The following is a 23561-nucleotide window of genomic DNA, read 5'->3' as shown; positions in this document are numbered from 1 at the left end:
CACAGGCATACAGTAGTACAAGCCGCTGCCTTGACGATTTGACCGAACCAAGAACACCATCACTACGAGCTCTGCGCAGTCAGCTTTTCGAGATTTGATGATTCGTTCGGCCCGATCCGTTGCTATCCTGATCAGATTCTGAACTCCTTTTCTCTCTGCGCCCATCTACTGTTGGTACTGAACTTTGCTACTGTTGCTTTCACGCTGTGTGACTTGTCTGTGCTTTATTGTTTGCTCATGCGACATATACTCTCTCCGTCCCAAAATAAGTGTAGTTTTAGCACTATTCATGTTCAACATTTGACCGTTCGTCTTATTTAAAAAAAGATTATGATTAGTATTTTTTATTGTTATTAGATGATAAAATATGAATAGCACTTTATGTGTGACTAATTTTTAAAATATTTTTTATAAATTTTTCAAATAAGACGGATGGTCAAAGCGCTAAACATGGATCTTTATGGCTGTATTTATTTTGGGAGGGAGGTAGTATGTCTCTCGTACTCTCGTACTACTTGCTTGCTTCTCGCTTGGCGTTCATGGTGTCGTGCAAACCCTGTGTGCTCGGTCATGATACTGTGGCACTTGCCGCTGAGAAAATAACCAGAGATGCAGTGGTGGAGTAGAGTGGAGTAATTCATTGGGGCGTGAAAGCGTCGTCAGAAATTCATCGGGGCTTGCAGATGCAGCAGTGTTTGTAGCGAGCAAGAGGAAGAAGATACGACGGTCTCTTCTACTGCTACTCTAGCTTCTTCCTTGCAAGTTGCATCTACAGTTCCAGGAGGAGATAAAAGATTTATTTTTTTCCTTTCAGTGCTTTCACAGCTTCATTTTGCAAGGTAAACACACTGTTCTATCTATCTGATAAGGATCTTGTTACAAGCAGTTGTTTTCTTAGGCTATAATGGTTCTGAATTACACTGCTGTTCATCAGCCACCCATATGCTCCGCTGAACTGAAACTCATGAACAAGGCAACTGCATTTCCAATTCTGAATACACATTTGTGATTTGTGGCGCATAACTGGTAGCTATAGATCATGTAATTCCTTTGAACATAGTTAACCATCAGAAAGTTCAGACTATTTGCTTACCTTAAAACTTTTCTGATTGCTCCAGGAGGAATCTGGAGCTGAACACTAACAAGTCTACCACCACACACACAAACTGAGACTGATTCGCTATGCTGAGGCAGCCATCCAGCAGATGCCACAGATCAAAGAAGCTTCTTAGGCCAAAGCACATCCTCCAGGTCGTCCTGCTAGTCGCCGTCAGTGTCTGGCTGGTGTACCAGCTCACACGCAACCGGCGACGTGCAGTGGCCGTGGAGGGCGGCGGCGCTGCCATGGACGGTGAGGTGACGCGGCGCCGGCTGGGCAGGAAGGGCTTCATTGTCTTCGCCGGCGACGCGTCTGATGGTGATGGCGTTCGTCGGAGCACCGGTGGCCGGAGCAATGTTGCCACCGAGGCCGAAATGGAACGGGGCGTCACGTCTGATCAGGTGGGCGATGGTGATCGAGGCGGTGAGGGAGACGTCGAGACCGGTGAAGAAGAAGAAGAAGAAGACGACGGCGACGGTTACATTGCCGACGATGGCCTTCCCGGCGACGAAGACGACGACGGCGGAGATCTCCGTCACCTTCAGGCAGATGAAATGGATGTCATCAGCTTTGGTCCTCAGACGAACTCTTCTGACTCCATAGCTGCTGGTCCACTGGTGAATGGCGTTGCAGATGATATGAACAGAACTGCAGTGATTAACACATCGGTAAATGATTCTGGTGTAAGCTTGAATCCTCCTGTGACCGGGTCATTGCGATACAATCACAGAAAAGCAACTGGCAATATTGAGGCACCTGGAGGCTTGGAGCCCACGATTACGAACGACATGGAAGAAGACTGAAAATGGCAGACGGAGTGCTCTCCGGTGACAGCATGAGATTATTTCGTCCGGTTTGATCTTCAGGACAACTCGCTGCATCTTTCAAGCTGATATAATCTGTTTATCATGTTACCCTGCTTGTTACTATAAAGCCGTGTATCCATCTAGGCAATCTTTTTAAGCGATGCTCATGTTATTTTCCAGTAACTTCTTTTTTATTTTCCTGTAGCAATAGCTTCCGGTAACAATTTCTCAACATTTCCCAACTATGCAATGTGTTGATCAAACAAAGAATTACATCCAGCTTTGACAGCGACTGAACCGTGAAAATTCATAAGCATAAATAAGCATCAATTTTCGGAACAGGTTTCATCCCATAAAGAGCAAGAGCACAGAAATGGCGTAGGAAGATTATAATAACAAAGCTTGTTGTGATGATGACAGCATTTTCTGAAACAGAACACATGCATGTGATCACTGCTGTGAATGAAGAAAACAGGTAACAACAACACAGTTAAATCCTGATTATCAACACAAGAGTTTTGTCATTCTTATTTCTTTGTTGCAAGAAAAATGGGTTTCACTGAAAACAAGAATCACTGGAACAACCAGAGAATTTTTCTTAAGCATTCACTGGGCTTCTGATGGTGCGCTGTTCAGTACTTAATGGTGCTTGTTCTCAAATAGGCCATCGGGTCCTGCATGGAAGAGTTGTATGGTGTGAGAATTTGAAAGCAACACAGTAACTCGAAACAAATACAGAATACGAAACGGAAGTACTCACTCGATAGTAATGCTCAAGTATTCTACCAATATATAGTTCCAGTGTGGATTTCAGGTTTATCATGCCCTAATTCACTGGGATGTTCATGGCATCTGTTACATGCAACTTTGAGCTTTGTATAGCTTCCTATACAAAAATAACAAACTATTCTACACTCTGCTGTACGATAATCATAGGTGGAAGGCATAAGACTAGTCTAAAATCTGATTGAATTTATGGTCATATTTTCATAACTACCATTGTTGTTCATGACATATGTTGCATGCAACTCTTAAACATTTGTACCAAAAAAAGAAGATAACAACACCCATGCTAATTATATGAATTTCGAATCCCAGAAATGAGTTCTGAAAGTCGTCATGCAGAAAAATGGAATACAACTTAAAATTACCATCCCAGATCTCAAAGGTTTCTAGAGTGATTATGTATAGTACAACTATAAGTTTGTGTAGCAAAATGTACACCAAGAACTGGATGCAATATTGCAAGCACAATGTACGATCAAATTCCATCTCAATGTGCGGTAAGTATCTGGTGAAAGTCCCAATGTTTGCAGACTAGGCATTGAAGTGTTCCTCAGACATTGGTGTTGCCCTAAGTGAAAAACCGTAACATGCAACTATCACAATCCGCATACAAGTACATACACCAGCCATTTCACTTCAGTCAGAATATTAATCGCCATAAATCTCAATAGAACATCGCAACAAGTACTCAAATAGATAGGGTTAAGCCATAGCTGAACAAACTTACCCCATGGGAACTCCTTGTTACGGATGTGCAGATAGGGGTACGCCTGAAACAATCACAGATTCCACGAATCAGATTCATACAATAGCTAATCCAGAATCCCGGATAAACCAAGGACGAGATCTGACCGGCGGCTCGTCGAAGTGGGGGTGGCCCTTGGAGAGGTTGTACGCCGCCAGCAGGGTGCAGGTGACGATCCCGGCGTAGGTGATCTTCTCCCACTTGGCCGTCTCATCTGCGAGGGGGAGGGGGATAGGGAGATCGAAACGCGAATCAGAAGCCAATCATGGGTCAACGAGAAAACCACACAAAACGGGGAAGAGGAGACGGGAGGTGGGACGACTCACGGGCGTCGTCGTGGGCGGAGGAGGACATGCGGCGCCTCGCCGCGGGGGCGGCGGTCGCCTTGGCGCGTGCCGCCAGCGAGCGGAGGCCGGATCTCGCCGCCGCCGATGCCATGGGGGAAGGTGGGTGGTGGCGCCGCTGGTTTTGGGGGAAACGGGTGGAGAGATCGAGATTAGAGAGGAAACTGACCTCCGGTTTCTTCTTTATTTTTGCTGGTGGTCTTCGTGGGCTTTGCGGTTTGTGGGCTTCAATTGTTGGGCCGTTGAGTTGAAATCACAGATACTACATCGGTCCCAAAATGTTGCTACCATCGTAAAACAACGAATTTGGTAAGATTCATTGTTCGGATGGGTCATGTAGCAATATTTTAGGATAGAGAAAGTAGGAAATTTCAACCATTGTCATCGTTTTTTTCTTCAACTTCAAACTCTGACCTAGTACTCGTTTTATTTTTAAATATTTAAAATATACGAATTTTTTAATATATAAAAAAATGTTTTCTTAAGAAAAAAATAAATAAATTTGATCTTCAAGTTTATAATAGTTAATAGTTAATTAATCATATGTTAATGAGTTTTCTCTTTTTATGTGCGCTAAAATCTCCATAGGAGTTATTGAAGTTAGGACCTAACTCCTAGTAGTAATTCCTAAGGTAGGAGTATAACTGTTTTCAAAATACAATGCAACGGCAATTGACTAATATAAAGTGTTTGACAAGAACAAGTCCGAATACACTTTTCTTTACCTTTTCAAAGCTACGTTGAATACATTTTTTTCACCTTTAAATCATACTACCTTAATTCCAACTATAAACATATTTTTAAGTTGAAAGGGACATGATGGGATGATCAATAAGGGTGAACTTATTCTTCAGTGTATTTGATTCGGGGATAGGTGGGATACATTGATCCCTAAAAGGGAATACTCTCTAGATCGGGTTCAGTTTTGTACTTAAAAATCGACATAACTAATCTAATCCACTCTCTCTCATTGGGCCACATTCTCTCATTTCTTTAAAGAGAAAGTTATCTACCAAACGTGTACTGATGAAAACATATCCTTCAAAAAAAAAAAAGAGGGATGAGCCTAACCCATCTCATCTTGTCACCAGACCAAATACACGTTAAGTGATTATGCCCATGCAAGCATTCTCGTTTGAATCCAAAATGTGCCGTGTTGAATTGTTAGCACTTTAAAGAGTATTTTGTTATTGTTTAATTTGCTATTAAGATGTGCCGATAATATACACCGGTTTAAAAAAATAGCAGTACTTAAAATTGCCTAGATTTTAGCACTGTAACATTTTGGTATAATGGCAAATCAAATAAACCATGCATTTGGCGGAATCTACTTTCCGACGAAGGTGGGAGAAACTATGATGCTGCCAAGCATCTCCAGCAATAACTTATATTGTAAATTGTAAAGCCCTTAAAAGATCTAATGGAGGCTGTCCGAGGATCCAAAAGTTGACTTGTACTTCAGCAACAACCCCCATTTCTCAGGCCACATTTCTCATTCTCTTCTATTTTGTATATACTATATTTATACCTAGTTTAGCACCAAAATAATTCAAACAGAAATATTTAAAACACATAGAATTCAATCATATTCAAATTTACAATTTTGAAGACCACAATTCAAATTGAAATTCAAAATTTTCAACATTGCAAAATGCACAATAAAATTCAATTTCCACAATCACACACATGCAAGTTCACAAGCATTATATAATTTTAAAAATAACATATTCTATAAACATAAATGGTAAGATAGTTAGACGACAGCCGTCGGCGCAAGAAAGGAGAAGGGCGGGGCGGCGTAGTGAGGGTGCAAGTACAACGGAAAAGGAGAAGTGCGGGGGTGACGTAGTGAGGGTGCGAGTACAATGGGAAAGGAGAAGGGCGGGGCGGCGTAGTGAGGGTGCGAGTACAACGGGAGAAGCGTACGCTAGGATTTTTCACCCGCACCAAAAAAAATAAGATGGGTGTTGGTGTAGAGCCCTAGGATTGGAGGCTAGGGAGAGGATTTGGGTGCCTTCCAATTTTGGGGTTTTAATAGGGATCCTGCTGGATCTCGATTTTTATCCCTTCACATTAAAAATTGTTCCTTCGCTCTAAAAACTGTTTGAGAGTTTAGTTTAGATGCTCTGCAGGAGATGCTCAATAGTGAAGTTTCATGATGCGATAACTGCCAACCAGAAACCACTTCTCGTGCAATTATTTGAGTTATTGAGTCTGAGAGGAGACTTGTGGACGACGATACCATAATTCAGGGAATAATTTTGTCTGCTCGTCGTAATCCAAATTAGTCCGATCCGTTTACCCCGTCAAGCACTCTCTTGTACACCAAAATCAAACGTGCTGTGCTACCGTACACTTTGCTCGAACGCTGCACTGTGGTCACTTGGTTCTGAACATACCAGCTCGTTCTCTGACGGAGAGTGTGAGTTCAGTCCACGCGTCGCCATGCGATTTCCACAACCGGTCAACCACGCTAGCGCGCCAAAACGCTTCACAAAAGCGCGCGAAACGCCTCGCTCGATCGATCGTCTCACGTCTCGTTCTCGTCGTCGCAGCCATGCATGTTGCAACGCTTTTGCTCCTCCTGCTGCTCGATCTCGCGGTCGCCAATGGCGCCGTCGACGAGTTCGCCTACAACGGGTTCGCCGGCGCCGGCGACGGCGAGCTAGTGCTTGACGGTGCCGCCTCCGTCACGCCCGACGGCCTCCTGCGGCTAACCGGCGGCAGCGGCGAGAAGGGCCACGCGTTCTACGCTCGGCCGCTCGGCTTCCGCAACGGGAGCGGCGGCGGCGGCGGCGTCCGGTCCTTCACGTCGACGTTCGTGTTCGGCATCATGTCGTCGTTCACCGACCTCGCCGGGCACGGCATCGCGTTCGCCGTCTCCTCGACGCGGGACTTCTCCGGCGCCGCCGCGGCCGAGTACCTGGGCCTCTTCAACCGCGCCACCAACGGCGACCCGGCGAGCGGCAGCGTCCTCGCCGTGGAGCTCGACACGATGTACACGCCGGAGTTCCGCGACATCGACGACAACCACGTCGGCGTCGACGTGAACGGGCTGGACTCCGTCGCCGCGAGCACGGCGGGGTACTACACGCCCGGCGGCTCGTTCAGGAACCTGAGCCTCACCAGCCGCCGCGCCATGCAGGTGTGGGTGGAGTACGACGCCGGCGACGCGCGCCTCGACGTCACGCTGCACCAGCTCACCAAGCCGAAGCCGGCGAGGCCACTGCTGTCCGTGAAGCCGGCGAACCTCTCCGCGGCGTTCTCCGACCAAATGTACGTCGGATTCTCGTCGTCGACGGGCTCCGACGACACGTCTCACTACGTTCTTGGCTGGAGCTTTAGCCTGTCCGGCATAGCCCAAGACCTGGACTACGCCAAGTTGCCAAGCCTCCCTCCTGTCACGGCCACGGCTGCGTCAACCAAGCACATGCCCGTGAAAATTTGGTTACCTGTTAGCCTATCAGTGACAGTGGTAGCCGCTATTGTTATGTTCTTATAGTTCAGGAGGCAGAGGAGGGCAATTTATGTTGAGCTGGTGGAAGATTGGGAGGTCGAGTTTGGACCGCATCGTTTTGCTTATAAGGACTTACACAAGGCGACTAAAGGATTTCATGATGACATGGTTCTTGGCGTTGGAGGATTCGGGAAGGTGTACAAGGGAGTTATGTCGGGGTCGGGTATTGATGTCGCGACTAAGAAAATATGTCATGATTCTAAGCAGGGGATGAGAGAATTCATCGCCGAGATTGTGAGCCTAGGTCGGCTTAGACACCATAATATTGTGCAATTACTTGGCTACTGTCGGCGTAAAGGAGAGCTTCTATTGGCGTACGATTACATGATAAATGGTAGTCTGGACAAGTATTTGTACGGTGAAGGTAAACCTATCCTAAATTGGGCACAGAGGATCAACATAATCAAAGGCGCCGCATCCGGTTTGCTCTACCTTCACGAGGAGTGGGAGCAGGTGGTGATTCACCGTGACATCAAGGCGAGCAATGTGCTACTCGATTCTAACATGAACGGGCGGCTCGGCGACTTCGGCGTAGCGAGGTTGTACGACCATGGCGCCGAGCCGAGCACCACCACCATCGTCGGCACCATGGGTTACCTCGACCCGGAGCTGACGCGCACCAGCCAGGCCACCACAAGCAGCGACGTGTTCGCGTTCGGCGCGTTCGTGCTGGAGGTCGTGTGCGGGCGGCGCCCCGTGCAGCCGCGCGCGGCCGCCGGCGGCGAGCGGCTCGTGCTCGTGGACTGGGTGCTGCGCTCGTGGCGGTCCGGGGAGATCGCCGGCGCGGTGGACGCGAGGCTCGGCGGCGGCTTCGCCGCCGGCGAGGCCGAGGCGATGCTGAAGCTCGCGCTGCTGTGCACGCACCGGCTGCCCGCGGCGCGCCCAGGCATGCGGCGCGTGGTGCAGTGGCTCGACGGCGGCGGCGGCGACGTCCTGGACCAACTGTCGCCGGGGCACATGGACGTGGCCGCTCCGGCGTTCCTGTGCCACGACGATGACGACGACGACGACTTCGTGGCGATGTCGTTCCCGTCGGCTTCCACCGCCACGTCTCCAACGACACGCTTTACAGGCTAACAACATTAGCCGTGTACCAAAAGCTTCTTTACTATGCAATGTAGTAGTATTGTGATTGAAGATTGAAGTTTTGTTGTGACGTTTTGGTTTTCCTCAAGTGTGGAAGGAATTAATCAGTAAATAAGGTTTGTGCATTATACATATGACGCGTTGTTTGGGTAAATTCCACACAGAACCAATGGATTTGCCGCACGCACTGTTTAGAAGGAAGACTTAAACCTGAAATAAGCGAGTGGTTTATTTCTGATTCACATCAATCTGAGAAAAGTCAATCAGTGGACAGTGGTTATGATGTGACTTTAATCCACTGATTTGTGATGATATAACTTAATTTTTTCTCAGGGTACAATAGAAATGCAAATGGGGCGCCATTTTACTGGCCCGCAAGGCCACCCCATAGGAACAGTCTACTAAAATATAGCGGGCCATTTTACATGGAATGTAGCGGGTCATTCCATGTTGAGGTGTGATTTAGTCTGGCCTGTAGTGCATATGGCACCTAGGCCACTTGGGCCCAAACCACAACTAATACAGATTAAACAGCTCGGGATGGCCCTTAGCGAATTGCAAAGGAAACAACTTCACTATTGGTCTCTCAACTTATCGTTGAGTCCAAAATTCATCCATAACCGTAATACCAGATATGACGCGTCCCTTAACTCCTAAAACCAGTGCAAATAAGATCCCAAGACGATTTGAACGACGATTTCAACTAGCATGGCGCCTACGTGGGCATTGACATGGCACTTAAAGTAAAAAACAACTGTGGGACAATGATTACTGAGTGGGCGCCTACGTAGGCTTGCTTGGAAGGGGTTCGGATGGCTACTGAGTGGGTGCATATGCCAATGATTATAGAATCAGACAATGGTAATGTGGTAGCTGACCTAAATACAACAAGCACTTCCAGAGCAGAATGGGGTGGAATAATTTCAGAAGTAAGAGCAGCAATGCAATGTTTGGTGCAGGTGCAGGTGCACAACATAAAGAGAGATTCAAATAGGATAGCTCACGCTTTAGCTCAAATGGCATTAAGGTCAGGAATTGATACGAAGTGGAAGTTAAGTGCTCCTGCAGAAATCCTTGATCTTCTGAATCAAGAATGTAACCCTATGTTCAGCCATTAATAAAATCTCTCTTTACCCTAAAAAAAAAGAAACAATTGTGGGACCCACATGCCAGTGAATGTCCAGTTGAAAAATTGCATCGGGACCCACATCATCATCCCCTTTCTTTCGCCTCTTCTATCCCTTCCTCCTCTCTATCTCTCTCTCTCTCTCTCTCCCTTTCCCTACCTTTGCTAGGACGACAGCTGCTACATGCGCCGAGAGGGGAGTGGATGCCGGCAACCCGCACATCCAGGGGCTAAGGAACTGGGAAATGAGCAAGCATGACCAGGTCACACAAAAACGTTGTGTTCCCGCAGGTGTCCCGTGAGGAGAGCTAGGACGTCATTAGTTAAACTACTACCTCCACATCAAGGCTGTTAGCAGCGATGTCGATCAACTCATCCAATAGGTACTCCCCACCACCAAACGAGCAACGCTAAGCATCCAGGCATCAGACCTACCACTAGAGCCGACCGACTGACAAATCAAACTAAAATCAGAACATCGACATGATGATCTAAGTATACCCAAACAAAAAAATAACTAAACAAAAGTAGGCAGTTTCTCCTCACAGAGAGACCAATACTTCACGGATGCGAAACTCACTAGTCACCAGTTTGGCCGGGTAGGAGATGACCTATTCACAGGGTCAAGGTGGCTCCGGTGCCCCTTGCTTTGAGCGTGGTAACCACCAGGTCCACTAGTCCACCACTCGCCAGTCGATTCATTCGGTTCGAACTAATCAGTCAAAGAAAATGCCTCCATGACGACGAGCCTTGCAACTAGGTATGGGTTGGCGATGGTGAAATCTCGCCATCGGGTGGCAGGGTGGGTGGGTTCGGACACCGGAGAGGCGGAGGTTGGAATCCCGAAGGGGGAGGTGAGAGGGTTTGGTGGTGGCGGTTGGTCGATCGGCGATCGAGTCGGATCGGGTTGAGCGGCGGGGGAACTGGCGAGAGAGGAAGAAGGGAGATAAGAGGGGAAAGATATGGGTGATGACGTGGTCTGCACTGCATTTTTTTATTTTTAACCGGACACTCACTGACATGTGGGTCCCATGGTAGGCATGACATCATCGCCACATAGGCGCCATATTAGTTGAAATCGCCTTGGGATCTTATTTGCACTAGTTTTGCAAGTTGAGGGACGCAACATATCTGGTGTTGCGGTTTTAGGGATGAATTCAAACTCGACGAAAAATTAAGGGACCTAAAGTGAACTTGTACCAATTGCAAAGCACTTAGCTCTTTTCAGTTGTCATACCGAATTTGAACACGAAGATATCAAATGTTGAAATCCATCACTACAGGTCCACGGTTCAATCCAAAAAGATTTTGAGCACATCTATTTCTGCTACACTACGTCATCACAATACAACTTGCTACATTATTCTACATTGAATCATTACAACCGTTTGCATTACCAGATATATTTACTGTGTTCCTCTATTGTAAGGTAGAGGATATGCTTTTGTAAGCATTAGCACTACCATGCACTATCTTTGAGATTGTTCCAAAGGTAAACAATGAATTGTAATTTACTCTAAATATTACAAACATTTACACCAAGGAAATAAAACTTTTCGTAGGACAAAAAAACTAACAAGTAGGTGCTACTGTACTATCTTCCTCCAGAGAGGCCACTCATCGTGCCAATGGTCATCATCGTCTCTGATGGAAGCGATGTTGACATGACAAAAGAGTCAAAGCCTTCATTTTGCATAAGAGCTAGCATGCTAAAGCTTAGATGTGTTGGCGTTAGCTCAGGGAAGGGCATGTCACCTTCAAGATACTGCACAACCTGTCGCATGCTAGGCCTTGCACCGGGCAATGGATGTGAACACAACAACCCTAACTTCAACACTAGGATTGCCTCATCAATGTTGTAGTTGCCATGGAGCCTTGCATCAATTACCTTTGTCAGTGATCCTTTCTGCCAATGCTCAAGCACCCAATCGACCAACATGAGTTGGTTGTCTTGCATGGCTTGCTCAACAGGTCTTCGTCCACATGTAACTTCGAGGAGAAAGGCACCAAATGCAAAAACATCGGTTAGAGGGGATGCCTTTCCTGATCGTGCTAATTCTGGGGCTAGATATCCCATTGTGCCAACCACATATGTTGTTTGTGGATCAGCACCATGATCATATAATCTTGCTAGACCAAAGTCGCCTAACCGTCCATTCATCTCACTATCAAGAAGAACATTACTTGCTTTGATATCTCGATGAATGACAACTTGCTCCCAATCCTCATGAATATACAGTAGGCCAGATGCTACCCCTTTTATGATGCGGAACCTTTGAGTCCAATCCAGAGTAGGCTTGTTCTTATCATCATATAGGTATTTATCAAGACTACCGTTTGGCATGTAGTCATAAACCAAAATAAGTTCACCTTTTCGCCGGCAATAACCTAATAATTGCACGAGGTTCCGATGCCGAAGACGCCCAATACTCACCACCTCTGCAATGAACTCCTTTATGCCTTGCCTCGATTCATGGGACACTTTCTTTACCGCAACCTCCATATTGGATTTCGGTAGAACTCCCTTGTACACCCTCCCAAATCCTCCTATACCCAGCAACATCTTGGCCTTGAACCCTTCCGTCGCTCGGAACAAGTCCTTGTATGTGAATCGGTGCGGCCCAAATTCAACCTCCCAGTCTTCTCGCAGCTCAGCATACTTCAATCTCCTCCTGACAAGCAAAACCACCACTACAACCACACCGAGGACGAACACCGCGGTTGCTATGGGCAGAACGATATCCAATACCTTGGACCGTGCCTTGGTGCCATAGAACGGCAGCTTGGGCAGCATGGCGATGTCAATGGCAGGAGCAGGCCCGTCCATGGCGAAGCTCCAGCCAAGAACGTAGTGGCGTGACCTCACCGTGCCCGTCGCCGACGAGAAGCCGACGTACACCGGATCGACGAGCACCTGTGAGAGGTTGTACACGGCGGATACCAGTGGCCTCGTAGGCTTGGACATCTTGAGAGGAGCCATGAACACGCTGATCTGCGTGGTGGCGCCGTCGTAGTCCACCCAGACCTGCATGGCCTTGCCGCTGATCAGGGACAGGTCGTGGAAGGCGCCGGTCTTGTCGTCGTAGTAGCCGGCGGTGTTCACGGCGACGGACTTGAGGCTGTTGATGTCGATGCCGACGTGGTTGTCGTTAGGATCCTGGAACTCGGAGCTGACGATGGTGTCGAGCTCGACGCCGAAGATGTGGTTGGTGGTGTTGCCGTTGTTGGTGCTGTTGAGGAGGCCCAGGTACTGGCTCGGCAGCGCGGCGGTGAAGTTGTTCTTCCCGACGAAGAAGACGATGCCATGGCCGCTCAGGTCGGAGTAAGGCGGGATGATCCCGAACACGAACGACGTCGAGAAGGAGCGCACCGCGCCGGCGCCGCCGCCGCCGCCGTGGAAGCGCAGCGCCGCCGGGTGCACCGCGTGCGCCTTGAGCTGCGCCGTGCCGTTGGTCAGCTCGAGCAGCCCGCTCGCCGTGATGGCCGCCGTCCCGTCCAACGCGAGCGGCGCGCCGGTGAAGCCGGCGTAGACGAACCGGTCGTCGCTCCCGGCGCCGCCGACCACGAAGCCAACGAGGACGACGGCGAGCCCGGGAAGAAGTGAACCCACCCCCTTCTTCTCAGCCATTGCAGCAAGCAAGACACTCTCCCCAGTGCGCGCGCGCGTCGCGTCTCGTGGAGCAGAGGGCGTGCAAGCCGGCGCGGCATATAAGCTTGGGAATCAGCTTGACATGGTTGCTGGAAGTCTTCGTCTCCTCTGATTTTCCAGTGGCGGCGACAAATGAGAAATGGACAGATCACCACGCGCGCCGCTGCAGTGTGAGGCGATTGGAAGATGCGATTTTATTTTTCCTTGTGATGTTGTCTCGTTTGGACCCAAGTGCAAGAAACCGGGACCAGCAGCCGGAAGCTTCCGTGTGTTGGAGACTGGCACGAGCTTTGACACACTTGTATGCACGCTGATGTGGATATATCCGTCGAGAAAATTGGGCCATGGAAAGCTGACGAGATCGAGCGAGACGTCATTGAAATCGATTCAAAGGTCGGTAAGATCAAGTTTAATAGTATAGCCCACTACTAGCTCCAATTCATCTATAGTCAATCTAATAGCCAATTCATACAATAGTTGCTTAATATACTATTAATATATGATCCCACCTGTCATACACACATTGTGTCTTGGAGTTCGCGCTGCAGCTGGCTACAGATCTGTAGCCCGCTGCTTTTCTCTCTCATCTTTTATCTCACTAAAATATGTTTACAGCTGGCTAATAGCCTGCTATAGTACCTGCTCTAAGGGAGTACTAATCTTATTTTTCTAGAATTCATACGGTCAAGAAATGACCAGGATTTGTCAGCATTTTGTTCTTCTAAACTCTAAGAGCAGGTACAATAGCAGCCTATAAGCCAGCTGTAAACATATTTTAAGAAGATAAATAAGGAGAGAGAAGAGCAGCGGGCTACAGATTTGTAGCCAGCTGTAGCACGGACTCCAAGACGCGGTGTGTATATGACAGGTGGGACTAGATATTAATAGTGTAGTATGTAACTATTGTATGAATAAGTTATTAGATTGACTATAGATGAATTAAAGTTAGTAGTTGGCTATGCTATTGAACTTGCTCTAAAGAGAAACTGATTGGCATCATTGGTTAACGTGGACGGGAGAGCCATATTGAATGATATCCTCTCTGCCAAGTGGCGACGCTCGTGCCGTGCCAGGCGATGACCATCTCGTCTACTTCATATGCGGAGAGCAAAATATCTCCCGCCTAATTTGACGGAAAATGTAGTACAGTTTATTAATTGGAACGAGATTGAATTGATCCCGGGTTTAAGTTTTAAAAAAAATTGATTTCGGGTTTCAAACCATTGCAGCAATTTATATTGTCTGGTGTTCTGAAAGTTGATTTGAGGCTTTACTACACATCATCCGTCTAAAAAAGCTTCTAAAATTGAATCTGAACGAACACTAATCTAGGGCTGTGTTTAGTTTCATACCAAAATTGAAAGTTTGATTAAAATTGAAAGTTTGAAAAAAAAATTAAAAGTTTATGTGTGTAGAAAAATTTTGATGTGATGGAAAAGTTGAAAGTTTGAAAAAAAAGTTGGAAACAAACTCACCCTAGATTTTGTCTTTTTCAGAACGGAAGGAGTATGTATATACCAACTTCGCGTTTAACTCGATCTTCAGGGCGAGCTGTGGACTGGTAATTAAACTTCCCCAGTGGCCGTTTCAATCGTGTGCACTAGGTATTCACTGCTGTGAGCCTGTGATGTCGCTGCCACGGCCAGCCAAGTACGACGGTATGAGTATGACGTAGATTTGTTTAGAGTGTAAGATTATACTCCCTCCATTCCAAATTGATCTATATATAGTTTTTTTAGATTATTCCTAAATGATCTATATATTTGTGTTCATTTATTAAGTCTATTTGTTATTTATGCATTGGAGTAAATGGACATTGGTACATGCATCCATGCATACAAGTATTTATAACCCACATGCAATATCTTGATTTGCTATTGGCTAGGAAATAGTGGGGATGGTGCATGCATTGAGTTTGTTGCTAGAGTAAATATAGTATGAGAGAGTTATTAGTTTTTCTTGGTCTTGGTGTACCTATGAAATATGTAAATCAATTTGAAATGGAGAGAGTAATAATTAGCTGTAACTCTTCTGAGTAAAGGCCAGGATACTCTATTCCATTATTAAAAAATGACGTAGCTCTGTTTAATTTAGATCATTAAATGATTTGATTATATATATATAGGACTAAATTAAATATTTTAATAAATAAATTTAACAAATATCTAAAATAAGTGATCTAAACAAATACCACAGAGAAAATCTTTTTTTTATAGAAACGTGTTTTTAATTAAGAGTGGAGCAAATAATCCGGTAATAAGTTGAAAATAACATGGCCAAATTTTCTCCGAAAAAATGTATGGTTAGGTTGACTGACTGGTTGACTCGGACTCTCGTAGTCGCAGAAGGACCAGCCGTTTCTATTCTGGACACATGGGCTGGGCTCCATAACCACTGGGTGTCTGGGCCTCATGCCGAGAAAATGGGCCGTGTAGGATTGGGCCATCGCCCTGCTCTGTTTTTCTTTTCTTTTTTAAATATATAAAAAGTCTGTGCTCTGGTTTCACGTCGTCATCGTACAGATAAATAACCAATAGCTCTCTACGTAGTACTCCTCCCTCTGTCCCAAATTATAAACCATATTTTTTATATGATCTTTAATAATATATTTTAATCATTAAGTTATTTTATGTTATGTTTTTCCTAGAAGCTGATTAGACATTGTAGGTTTGCGGAGGAGGCCGAAGCTCATGCCTGTCTAAAGGGTATTCGTCTTGTAATAAAATGGATTAATCTCCCGATGATCCTGGAGACAGATTGTGCTCATGTAGCACATGCCCTTAGAGGAAATATAACGGACAGGGTCTCAGCTGTGGTTCATCCTGCACGAGGCTAAGGCCTAAGGCGAAGCCGCCGCCGCTTGCTCAGTTTACAATTAAGAAGGAACTAGTAATATGCCCATACTAAACGCTACGGTGCAATACTATTTGTCTTTAATAACTTCTAAAATTTAATGTTAGCAAAAAAATATTTTTCTATGATCTTAATTTTCCAAGGGATCAATAGTAATATATACAATGAACTTCCCATTTCATTACACCTGTTTGGTTATTGGTTATATCTCCAAATGCAATTCTCGGTCCACTGACAAACATATTTTTCTCCATACATACACTACATCTGTTTAGTTATTAGTAACCCAACTCATGTTTACTATACGTGCACATGCCCCCTTTGGACGTACCTACAAATCTAGATCGAATTGAATGAAACATACAGCACATGCTAACCATGCAAAAGATGAATAAAAAAATATTCATAGATAAGCCCACTGCAAAAATGTTGTCTGCACGTGTGCTCTATACTGAACACCATTGTAATATCTGACACACTATAGCTTATTTACATATTTGAGTGCAGAAAACACCGATTGCTATTTCTTTATGTAGAGATCAAACTTCTCCACCTTGAGGCTGAAAGATATATATGTTATATAAACAAGCTGTATGCAATAACAACGACAATATTGTTTGGATCTACAAATGGTTGCTTGTTCCAGGCAACTTGAGGCATTTTATGTACCGCCAATCCTTCATTTCTTATCACAGTAGTAATCTTGTAGAGATGTAGTTGTTATTGTTACGGTGCTATAAAGATATGGGCTATGCAATGAGATGGTTATGCAGTTTAAAGAAATACAATATAGCTAAGCTCAATAAAATATAAGCAGTGAACCCCTCGAAACAATAAGCAGCCAATGGTGTTAGGTATCTGGATACTTGCATACATTGATTTCTATGTTGCCTAATTTTGTCAAAATCAGAATGTGTGTGATGACATAACTGAATGTTATATGGCCTATTCTCAATGATTTATTATGGCCCGTGACCACCTAAATCCGTGAACAAATCAATTTGTTGGTAGGAAACTCAGACAATTTATTTGGTTCAAAGATCATAGTAGCACTGTGCAGTTTCAGCCATTAAACAAAACTTTTTTTTGAAAAATTAAATTTAGATAAATAGCTGTTAAACTTATGAATGTGGTGTTTTGCTCAATGGTGATCAATGGTGAGAGTTATATCTGCCAGCAAAAACAATATATATATATATATATATATATATATATATATATATATATATATATATATATATATATATATATATATATATATATATATATATATATATATATATATATATATATATATATATATATATATATATATAAATTTGCCACACATGACTCACCTTTGCCGCACTTAGTGTATCATCTCTGAGTCTTGTATCAATTCGGAAGACTGCAATGTTAAACTCAGAAATTTTAGTATACAGTATACAATAGGTATTTTTGTAGGAAATCATTATAAAGGTTGGAAAATACATTAGTATTTTTGTGAAAGGTCCTAGTGTACAGTAAGCAATGTAAGGGATTTTTTTCCAGATGATAAATTTCAGAAACATGGTCCCCCCCTAAAATATAAATCAGAAACATGGTTGTCCAAGCATATAAGTTATATCATATACATAGTGCAATCCAGCTTATATTTCATTTATAATGGCCATGGTCAAAGGATAATTCATCAGCTGAATGAAATACATAACTAAATGAAATTGCCACAAGAGAGAAGGTTTCCAGTACTCACCTTGGAGAGAGCGGTGAGCAGGACGATCCGGATGGAGTCTGTGTTTGTGATTTATTTGGAACAAATTTAACACAACATCTACCCAAATGAAATGAAACCAAATCAGTGAGAGAATAAAAAAAATGAAATACCGATGACATCCTAAATGCAGCATCCAAATTCAGTTTGGATGTTTTTTATCAGTAACTACACAACTCGGGCACTACCATAATGAGACAGTTATATTTATTCACAAAGAAGGATTCTGAAAAGAAAGGGTGAGTTCATGAGTTATTTGGCCATTGGTTGCTTAGACAAGTTACCTTTAATGTTAATCTTATCCAGTTACTGGAACCAAGACACATTTTTATTCAATAGTCGCTACCATTTCCCATGTATACAGTCTAAATCTATGATCTTAAGAAAATAATATTGGTCCTGAATACATAAATGCATGAATGATCCAAATATATTTACCCTTTCAAGGGACAATAACGATTGTTCGATACACATGTAGAAAAATCACCCTTAGAAGAGTGAACATTTAACATCAACAAACCATGGAGAACAGGAATTCGTGTTTTTTTATCCAAACTGAACAGCAAAATTTGGATGGAGTAAACCACTTATATTGTTAATTTGTGATACCACAAAACCCAAAAAAAATTATTGTACGGTCTGTGCAAGAAGATTAAGTGCCGAATGATTAAGAGATCAAATTTCCCCCGGACAGAAAAAATATATTACTTTCATTGATATAGGATGAAAAGAAAATAAGGGAAGGTCTGGAAATATAAATTTTGCACTGAAAAATAGAAGTGAATTTGAAAAATAGATTTTCAGTCCACTGGCAAACAGATTTTTGTCCATACTTACCTAATTGGCAAGATATAAGATTAGCAATTCAACCATGTTTGCAGTTTGCTATACGTGCACATGCACCATTTACACGTGCCGACAAAATTGGATCGATTTCACTATTAGAGAATGTGAAGCTCCCGTGTGCTGCAGAGTGTTACCGTGTGTTTCCCGTAAACACACGGTAACTTACCGGGTGTACCACTATGAACTCGGTAACCCAGGAAAAAATACCGGGTGCTAGGTTCAGCACACGGTAACTTTAAACTTACCGTGTGTAGCGCGTAAGAACACGGTAACCTCCATGGTGCACGTGCTCATATTCTGCTATGTTCCATTGGCCAGCAGTGGAAATTCGTTCGCACCTAACGGAGTTAAAAGTTCCCGTGTTTATTTTTCTGCTAGACGCTCAGGAAGGGCTAGAAGCTACAAAGTAGTACAGAGATGGTCCACATGTTGGTTGCTATTGAAAAAATTAATGCAGTTCAAGGGTAATAAAACATTTGAACATTGTATTTCGAACATAATTCATACGGTGGGTTTTTAAATATAAATATTTGTAAATATAATTCATACGGTCAATTTTTTAAAAAACTATTTTATAAAAAAACTTTAAAAAGCTATCTTTCAAGTTTACAATAATAATACACAATTAATTAGGCACACTTTCTCCCAATTATCTCCGATCCTTTCTCAACCACCATGGCTACCCCTCCCTCTCCCTTCCATTCGTACAACCGAATCCGGGCCTCATTAAGCTCAGGGATTATTGCATCTGGTGTTTATTCATGCCAAATATTTAACTATTTGCCACTCTTACAAGCGGTAATTAAAGATTTGTCGCTAGACCCATATGTCATAGGCACATGAGGGCCCACATGTCATAGATTGTGGGTGGCAAATTCTTAATGACCACACCTTAAAAGTGGCAAAAAGTTAAATGCCCTGATTACTTCCGACATATTTCTCTACTATTTCTTACTTTGGGACCCTGTGATAAAAGGTGTAAGGACTATAAGGACCGTACGCAGATTATGCAGATTGACTCAATGTCACAAGCTCGATAATAGAGGCAAGGCTTTAGAAATACAAGGTCAACCGATCACACTACTACAAAAGTGATTTTTCTGTACGAGCCCCATAATTTTTTGCAAACGGACCACAACTAGTGGCGTTTGCAAAAATCGAGCGCCATTTTCGCAGACGGCTGCTTAAGACGCCCGCATGGAAAAATCGATTTTTCCATACGGGCGTCTTAAGTAGCCGCTTGCGAAAATTTTTTTTGAAAACTTTGAAACTAATGTATCTCACTCATATGAACTCCAAATTGGATGATTCTTTTTCCTAAATGTTTCTAAAATCATGCAAAACTGCAGTCCACAAGATACAATGAATTATGCTTACAAGGTGTTTGTGTTAATGACTGCAAGTTGACACTTCACAGCATGTCCTTTGCATTTTAACTACAAAAGGTCGTGTTCTATGCATGCTAACTCGTGCTCATCACTAGTTGATAGATTTGTGCAGTTATTTTTCCCTGATTATTATGTTATCTCACTATATGATGCAAAAATTTAAAGCTCATGTTATCTCATGATGTGATATGCTCTTTATACAATCTCTTAGTAGTTCTCCAAAGTGCCTCACCAATTTGTGACCAACATTTTTTCCCAATAAAATGCTATGCTGACTATCGCATTATATATCTCATTTTTGAAACACAATAGTATGAGTACTTGCTTTTGATTTTGTATCGTAGTCATTCACTCAATATGTATGCTGCCTTGTTGTAAAAACAGGGTAGTATGAATTAAATACTGAAGCCTAGAAATTCACTCCCATAGTACAACTGTAAATTTGTAAGTGATTGAATTGCAGTAATTGCTTTGGTACTAATAGGTAGTGTAAATTGGTATTGGTAACTGACTGAAACAATACTCACTTCTCATATCCTGTCCATGACATCTACTGTTCATGCTGGCTGTTTATCTTTTCATGTGCAGATTCTAGTATTCCACTCGGGTGTTTCCTGCAATAAGCTGAGTAAGTAATTTTAGACTTCAGTGAGCAGCTGTAGATTAATTTATCATTATCACATTCTAATAGTTTATTAATAGGATTCATGTCGATAAACAAGTTTACATTTCCTTGCCTTTCTATCATTTGAAATTGTTTTTAGTTAAAGTAAACGGTATGCCCATGGAACTTTATCTTGTGCTAGATTATTTTTCTTTCAGCACTGCTCAGTAAGCTTTCATATTTACCAATTATCGGAAACATCTGTCAAATCTAGAATTTCATATCCATTCTGTTTCTACCAATCGCACAGTGGTTTTACACATGTGTTGCTATCTTGTCTCCTTACCAGTATCTAACAATTGCAAGGATCTACACTCAAGTATTAACTCAAGGCGACAAACAGCAGCCACCCATCATCTTGACTGATTCGATATTGAATTATTGATCTATGGAAGAATTTGTTGCTTTGGTCTGCTGATAGATATATTAAGATGAAATATATGTAGCTGCTTCATCTGTTGAGATGTCACATGACTGTCTGAATTTGTAGAGTAGGCAAGCTAGCTTGTCTTAAAGATTTGATATTTCTTTAATTAACATGTGTATGTTGAAACCTAAATTTATTTGGTGAATTATGTAGTTTCACCTTATATGGATGTGAGCTGTGGTGTATGTAGCATGTGTTTCTTTTCTGATGAAATAAGTGACAATAAAAAAGAAATTAAATGGAAATCAGAAATAAAAAAGAATTATATCCACTGTACAAACCCAGTAACGATTGCTTCCCGTGTGTTTATTTTACTATATCACACGGTAACACACTGGAGCATACCGAGAGTTTCAGTCAGAGCACGGTAACACACTTGATGTTACTCCCTCCGTCCCATAATATAAGGGATTTTAAGTTTTTGCTTGTAATGTTTGACCACTTGTCTTATTTAAATTTTTTTAAAATTATTATTTATTTTATTTGTGACTTACTTTATTATCTATAGTACTTTAAGCACAATTTTTCGTTTTTTATATTTACAAAAAAAAATTGAATAAGACGAGTAGTCAAACGTTATAAGTAAAAACTCAAAATCCCTTATATTGTGGGACGAAGGGAGTACCGAGTTTTTGGTGCACCCGGGAACCTACTGTTCATTTGACGGTGAACTCCGTTACGTTAAAATTTGCCACGTGGTAGGGATAGGTGTTCCCGTGAGTTTCAGGACACCCGGTATGGTCACTAGTGTTACCGTGCGCTTTTTGCATACCCCCACGGGAACTGCGCACGGCAAAGTGGTGAAGCCGCCGTGTGTTCGTTACCGTGTGGTGGCACACGGTAACTCTGTTCCCGGGCGTTTTTGGCTTGTTACGATGTGTTTTTGAGACACGGCAGCTTCCCAGTCTCTTTGTTAGATATCGAAACTAATTATTGGATGAAATAGGATGGTTTCCTTCAGGAAACAGCCCCAATACTTTTGAGTCTTTAGAATCCAATCTGTTGTTATACTATACTCCATCTTTTGTGTCGACCTACTATATATATCTATCCTATAGCTAGCTAATGAGAATTAATTAAGTTTCAGAAGGAGGTGTCAAATTAAAAGTGATAGAAATGATAAGCTGTCTTAATTTGCATTTGAATGCTTGTGTGCGACGCAAACACGTCTCTGCAGGCCATCGCTAGCTATTCGATCGCATGCACGCATCGATCCTGCATGCCATATATTGATGTACATATTGATGCACATATATACATGCATGCAGATCGAATAATCGATGGAGAATTCTAGATGACAAGAATAAAAATCAACGGTGCAAGAAACTGAATCATGTATCAGAAATTAGATGTAATCACAAAGTCATTGTTCAGAAATTATGATTCCGTAGTACAAATCCTTATACAAGTATCGGAAAGTGCAAGTGATCTGAACTTACCCTTCTTTGATTGACTTGTGAAGAATGAACAGCACCAAACAGAGCAGCCGACAGAGAAGTGGACAGCATGAGCCAGGTCACGTCGCCGCCGGGGTACCCGCGTCACGTGGAGGATCTCCGCCGCCCGGGTCGTCTTTGGGCAAGGAGGATAGTCGCCTCCTCGTCGCGGGTAGGATAGCCGCAGCCGGGATCGTCTCGCCACCGCGTAGGGTTGGCTCGTCACCGCGTAGAATCGGGCGGCGTGGCGGGTGAGGAGGAGGAGGAGGGGACAACTGCAGCATCAGAGGGAGAGAGGGGAAGAGATCCACGGCGGTGATGGCGTCAAGGGAGAGAGGAGAAGGTGGCGGCGGCGATTAGGGTTTGCTCGGAGAGAGGTTGGGGGAAGGAGGGGCGACAGGTGGGAGACTGGGAGTCGAGTCGGGAGTTGGGAGCCGAGAGGGAGAGCGATTGGGGGAAGGAGAACCCGCCTGGAGGAAAAGCGGCGTATACTGAGGTGGGAGGTGGAGACGATCGTGAGCGTTAGATCTCAGCGAGATAATCTGGACCGTTCCATGATGAATGAAGAAAGGAAAGATGAGTGAAACCATTCGTTGAACTATAAAGTAGATATAGAGGAGGTATAGTGTTGCTCATGAGTTGGCGCAACCTGCCCTGAGAACGAAACAATGTGTGGTTTGGCGATTCCAAGCTTCTCTGTGTGTATCTGAGCTCCTACCTAGCGAATGTAATCTTTCTGAGGAGTAATATATTTTCCCTTTTCCTCGCGAAAAAAGTCACATGAAAGCATTTTAAAATATTAGGCTGTGTTTAGTTTGTGTGCAATTTTTTTTAAGTATAAGGAAACATATTTGAAGTATTAAACGTAGACTAATAACAAAATAAATTATAGATTTCGTCTGTAAACTACGAGATGAATTTATTAAGCCTAATTAATTCGTCATTAGTAAATGTTTACTGTAACATCACATTGTCAAATCATGGCGTAATTAGGCTCAAAAGATTCGTCTTGTAATTTACATGCAAACTGTGTAATTGA

The 23561-nt window shown here is 43.4% G+C and overlaps 4 protein-coding genes across 4 annotated transcripts; 2 read left to right on the top strand and 2 right to left on the bottom strand.

Annotated features, from left to right (window-relative positions):
* The first annotated feature begins 499 nt into the window (after positions 1–499).
* LOC127768356 (uncharacterized) lies at positions 500–2181 on the top strand. The gene is made up of 2 exons (XM_052293911.1): positions 500–839; positions 1119–2181. Exon 2 carries the CDS (start codon positions 1183–1185, stop codon positions 1900–1902), a length of 720 nt encoding a protein of 239 aa, XP_052149871.1. The 5' UTR covers positions 500–839; positions 1119–1182; the 3' UTR covers positions 1903–2181.
* A 17-nt stretch (positions 2182–2198) lies between these two features.
* LOC127768357 (cytochrome c oxidase subunit 6a, mitochondrial) lies at positions 2199–3937 on the bottom strand. The gene is made up of 4 exons (XM_052293912.1): positions 3763–3937; positions 3544–3650; positions 3419–3461; positions 2199–2579 (listed from the first exon to the last, which is right to left on the bottom strand). The coding sequence occupies exons 1-4, from the start codon at positions 3872–3874 to the stop codon at positions 2545–2547; spliced, it is 297 nt and encodes a 98-aa protein (XP_052149872.1). The 5' UTR covers positions 3875–3937; the 3' UTR covers positions 2199–2544.
* Positions 3938–6337: 2400 nt separating this feature from the next.
* LOC127766406 (L-type lectin-domain containing receptor kinase SIT2-like) lies at positions 6338–8374 on the top strand. Its single transcript, XM_052291450.1, has 2 exons — positions 6338–7252; positions 7379–8374. The coding sequence occupies exons 1-2, from the start codon at positions 6338–6340 to the stop codon at positions 8372–8374; spliced, it is 1911 nt and encodes a 636-aa protein (XP_052147410.1).
* Positions 8375–10830: 2456 nt separating this feature from the next.
* Positions 10831–13295, bottom strand: LOC127766989 (L-type lectin-domain containing receptor kinase SIT2-like). Its single transcript, XM_052292183.1, has one exon. The coding sequence runs from the start codon at positions 13135–13137 to the stop codon at positions 11104–11106; it is 2034 nt and encodes a 677-aa protein (XP_052148143.1). The 5' UTR covers positions 13138–13295; the 3' UTR covers positions 10831–11103.
* Between the last annotated feature and the right edge of the window lie 10266 nt (positions 13296–23561).

The sequence above is a fragment of the Oryza glaberrima genome, chromosome 3, assembly GCF_000147395.1.
Source record: "Oryza glaberrima chromosome 3, OglaRS2, whole genome shotgun sequence".
Lineage (NCBI taxonomy): Eukaryota > Viridiplantae > Streptophyta > Magnoliopsida > Poales > Poaceae > Oryza > Oryza glaberrima.
The sequence above is the reverse complement of the archived record's forward strand: the minus strand, read 5'-3'. Positions and strand labels throughout refer to the sequence as shown.

Excerpts from the sequence above, each read along its gene's own strand:
- LOC127768356 (XM_052293911.1), top strand. The coding sequence starts at position 1,183 with ATGCTGAGGCAGCCATCCAGCAGATGCCACAGATCAAAGAAGCTTCTT.
- LOC127768357 (XM_052293912.1), bottom strand. The coding sequence starts at position 3,874 with ATGGCATCGGCGGCGGCGAGATCCGGCCTCCGCTCGCTGGCGGCACGC. Across the intron at positions 3,462-3,543 it reads CCCACTTCGACGAGCCGCCG|GCGTACCCCTATCTGCACAT; the intron begins GTCAGATCTCGT and ends TGATTGTTTCAG. Across the intron at positions 2,580-3,418 it reads TAACAAGGAGTTCCCATGGG|GACCCGATGGCCTATTTGAG; the intron begins GTAAGTTTGTTC and ends TCTTCCATGCAG.
- LOC127766406 (XM_052291450.1), top strand. The coding sequence starts at position 6,338 with ATGCATGTTGCAACGCTTTTGCTCCTCCTGCTGCTCGATCTCGCGGTC. Across the intron at positions 7,253-7,378 it reads CTGTTAGCCTATCAGTGACA|GCGACTAAAGGATTTCATGA; the intron begins GTGGTAGCCGCT and ends GACTTACACAAG.
- LOC127766989 (XM_052292183.1), bottom strand. The coding sequence starts at position 13,137 with ATGGCTGAGAAGAAGGGGGTGGGTTCACTTCTTCCCGGGCTCGCCGTC.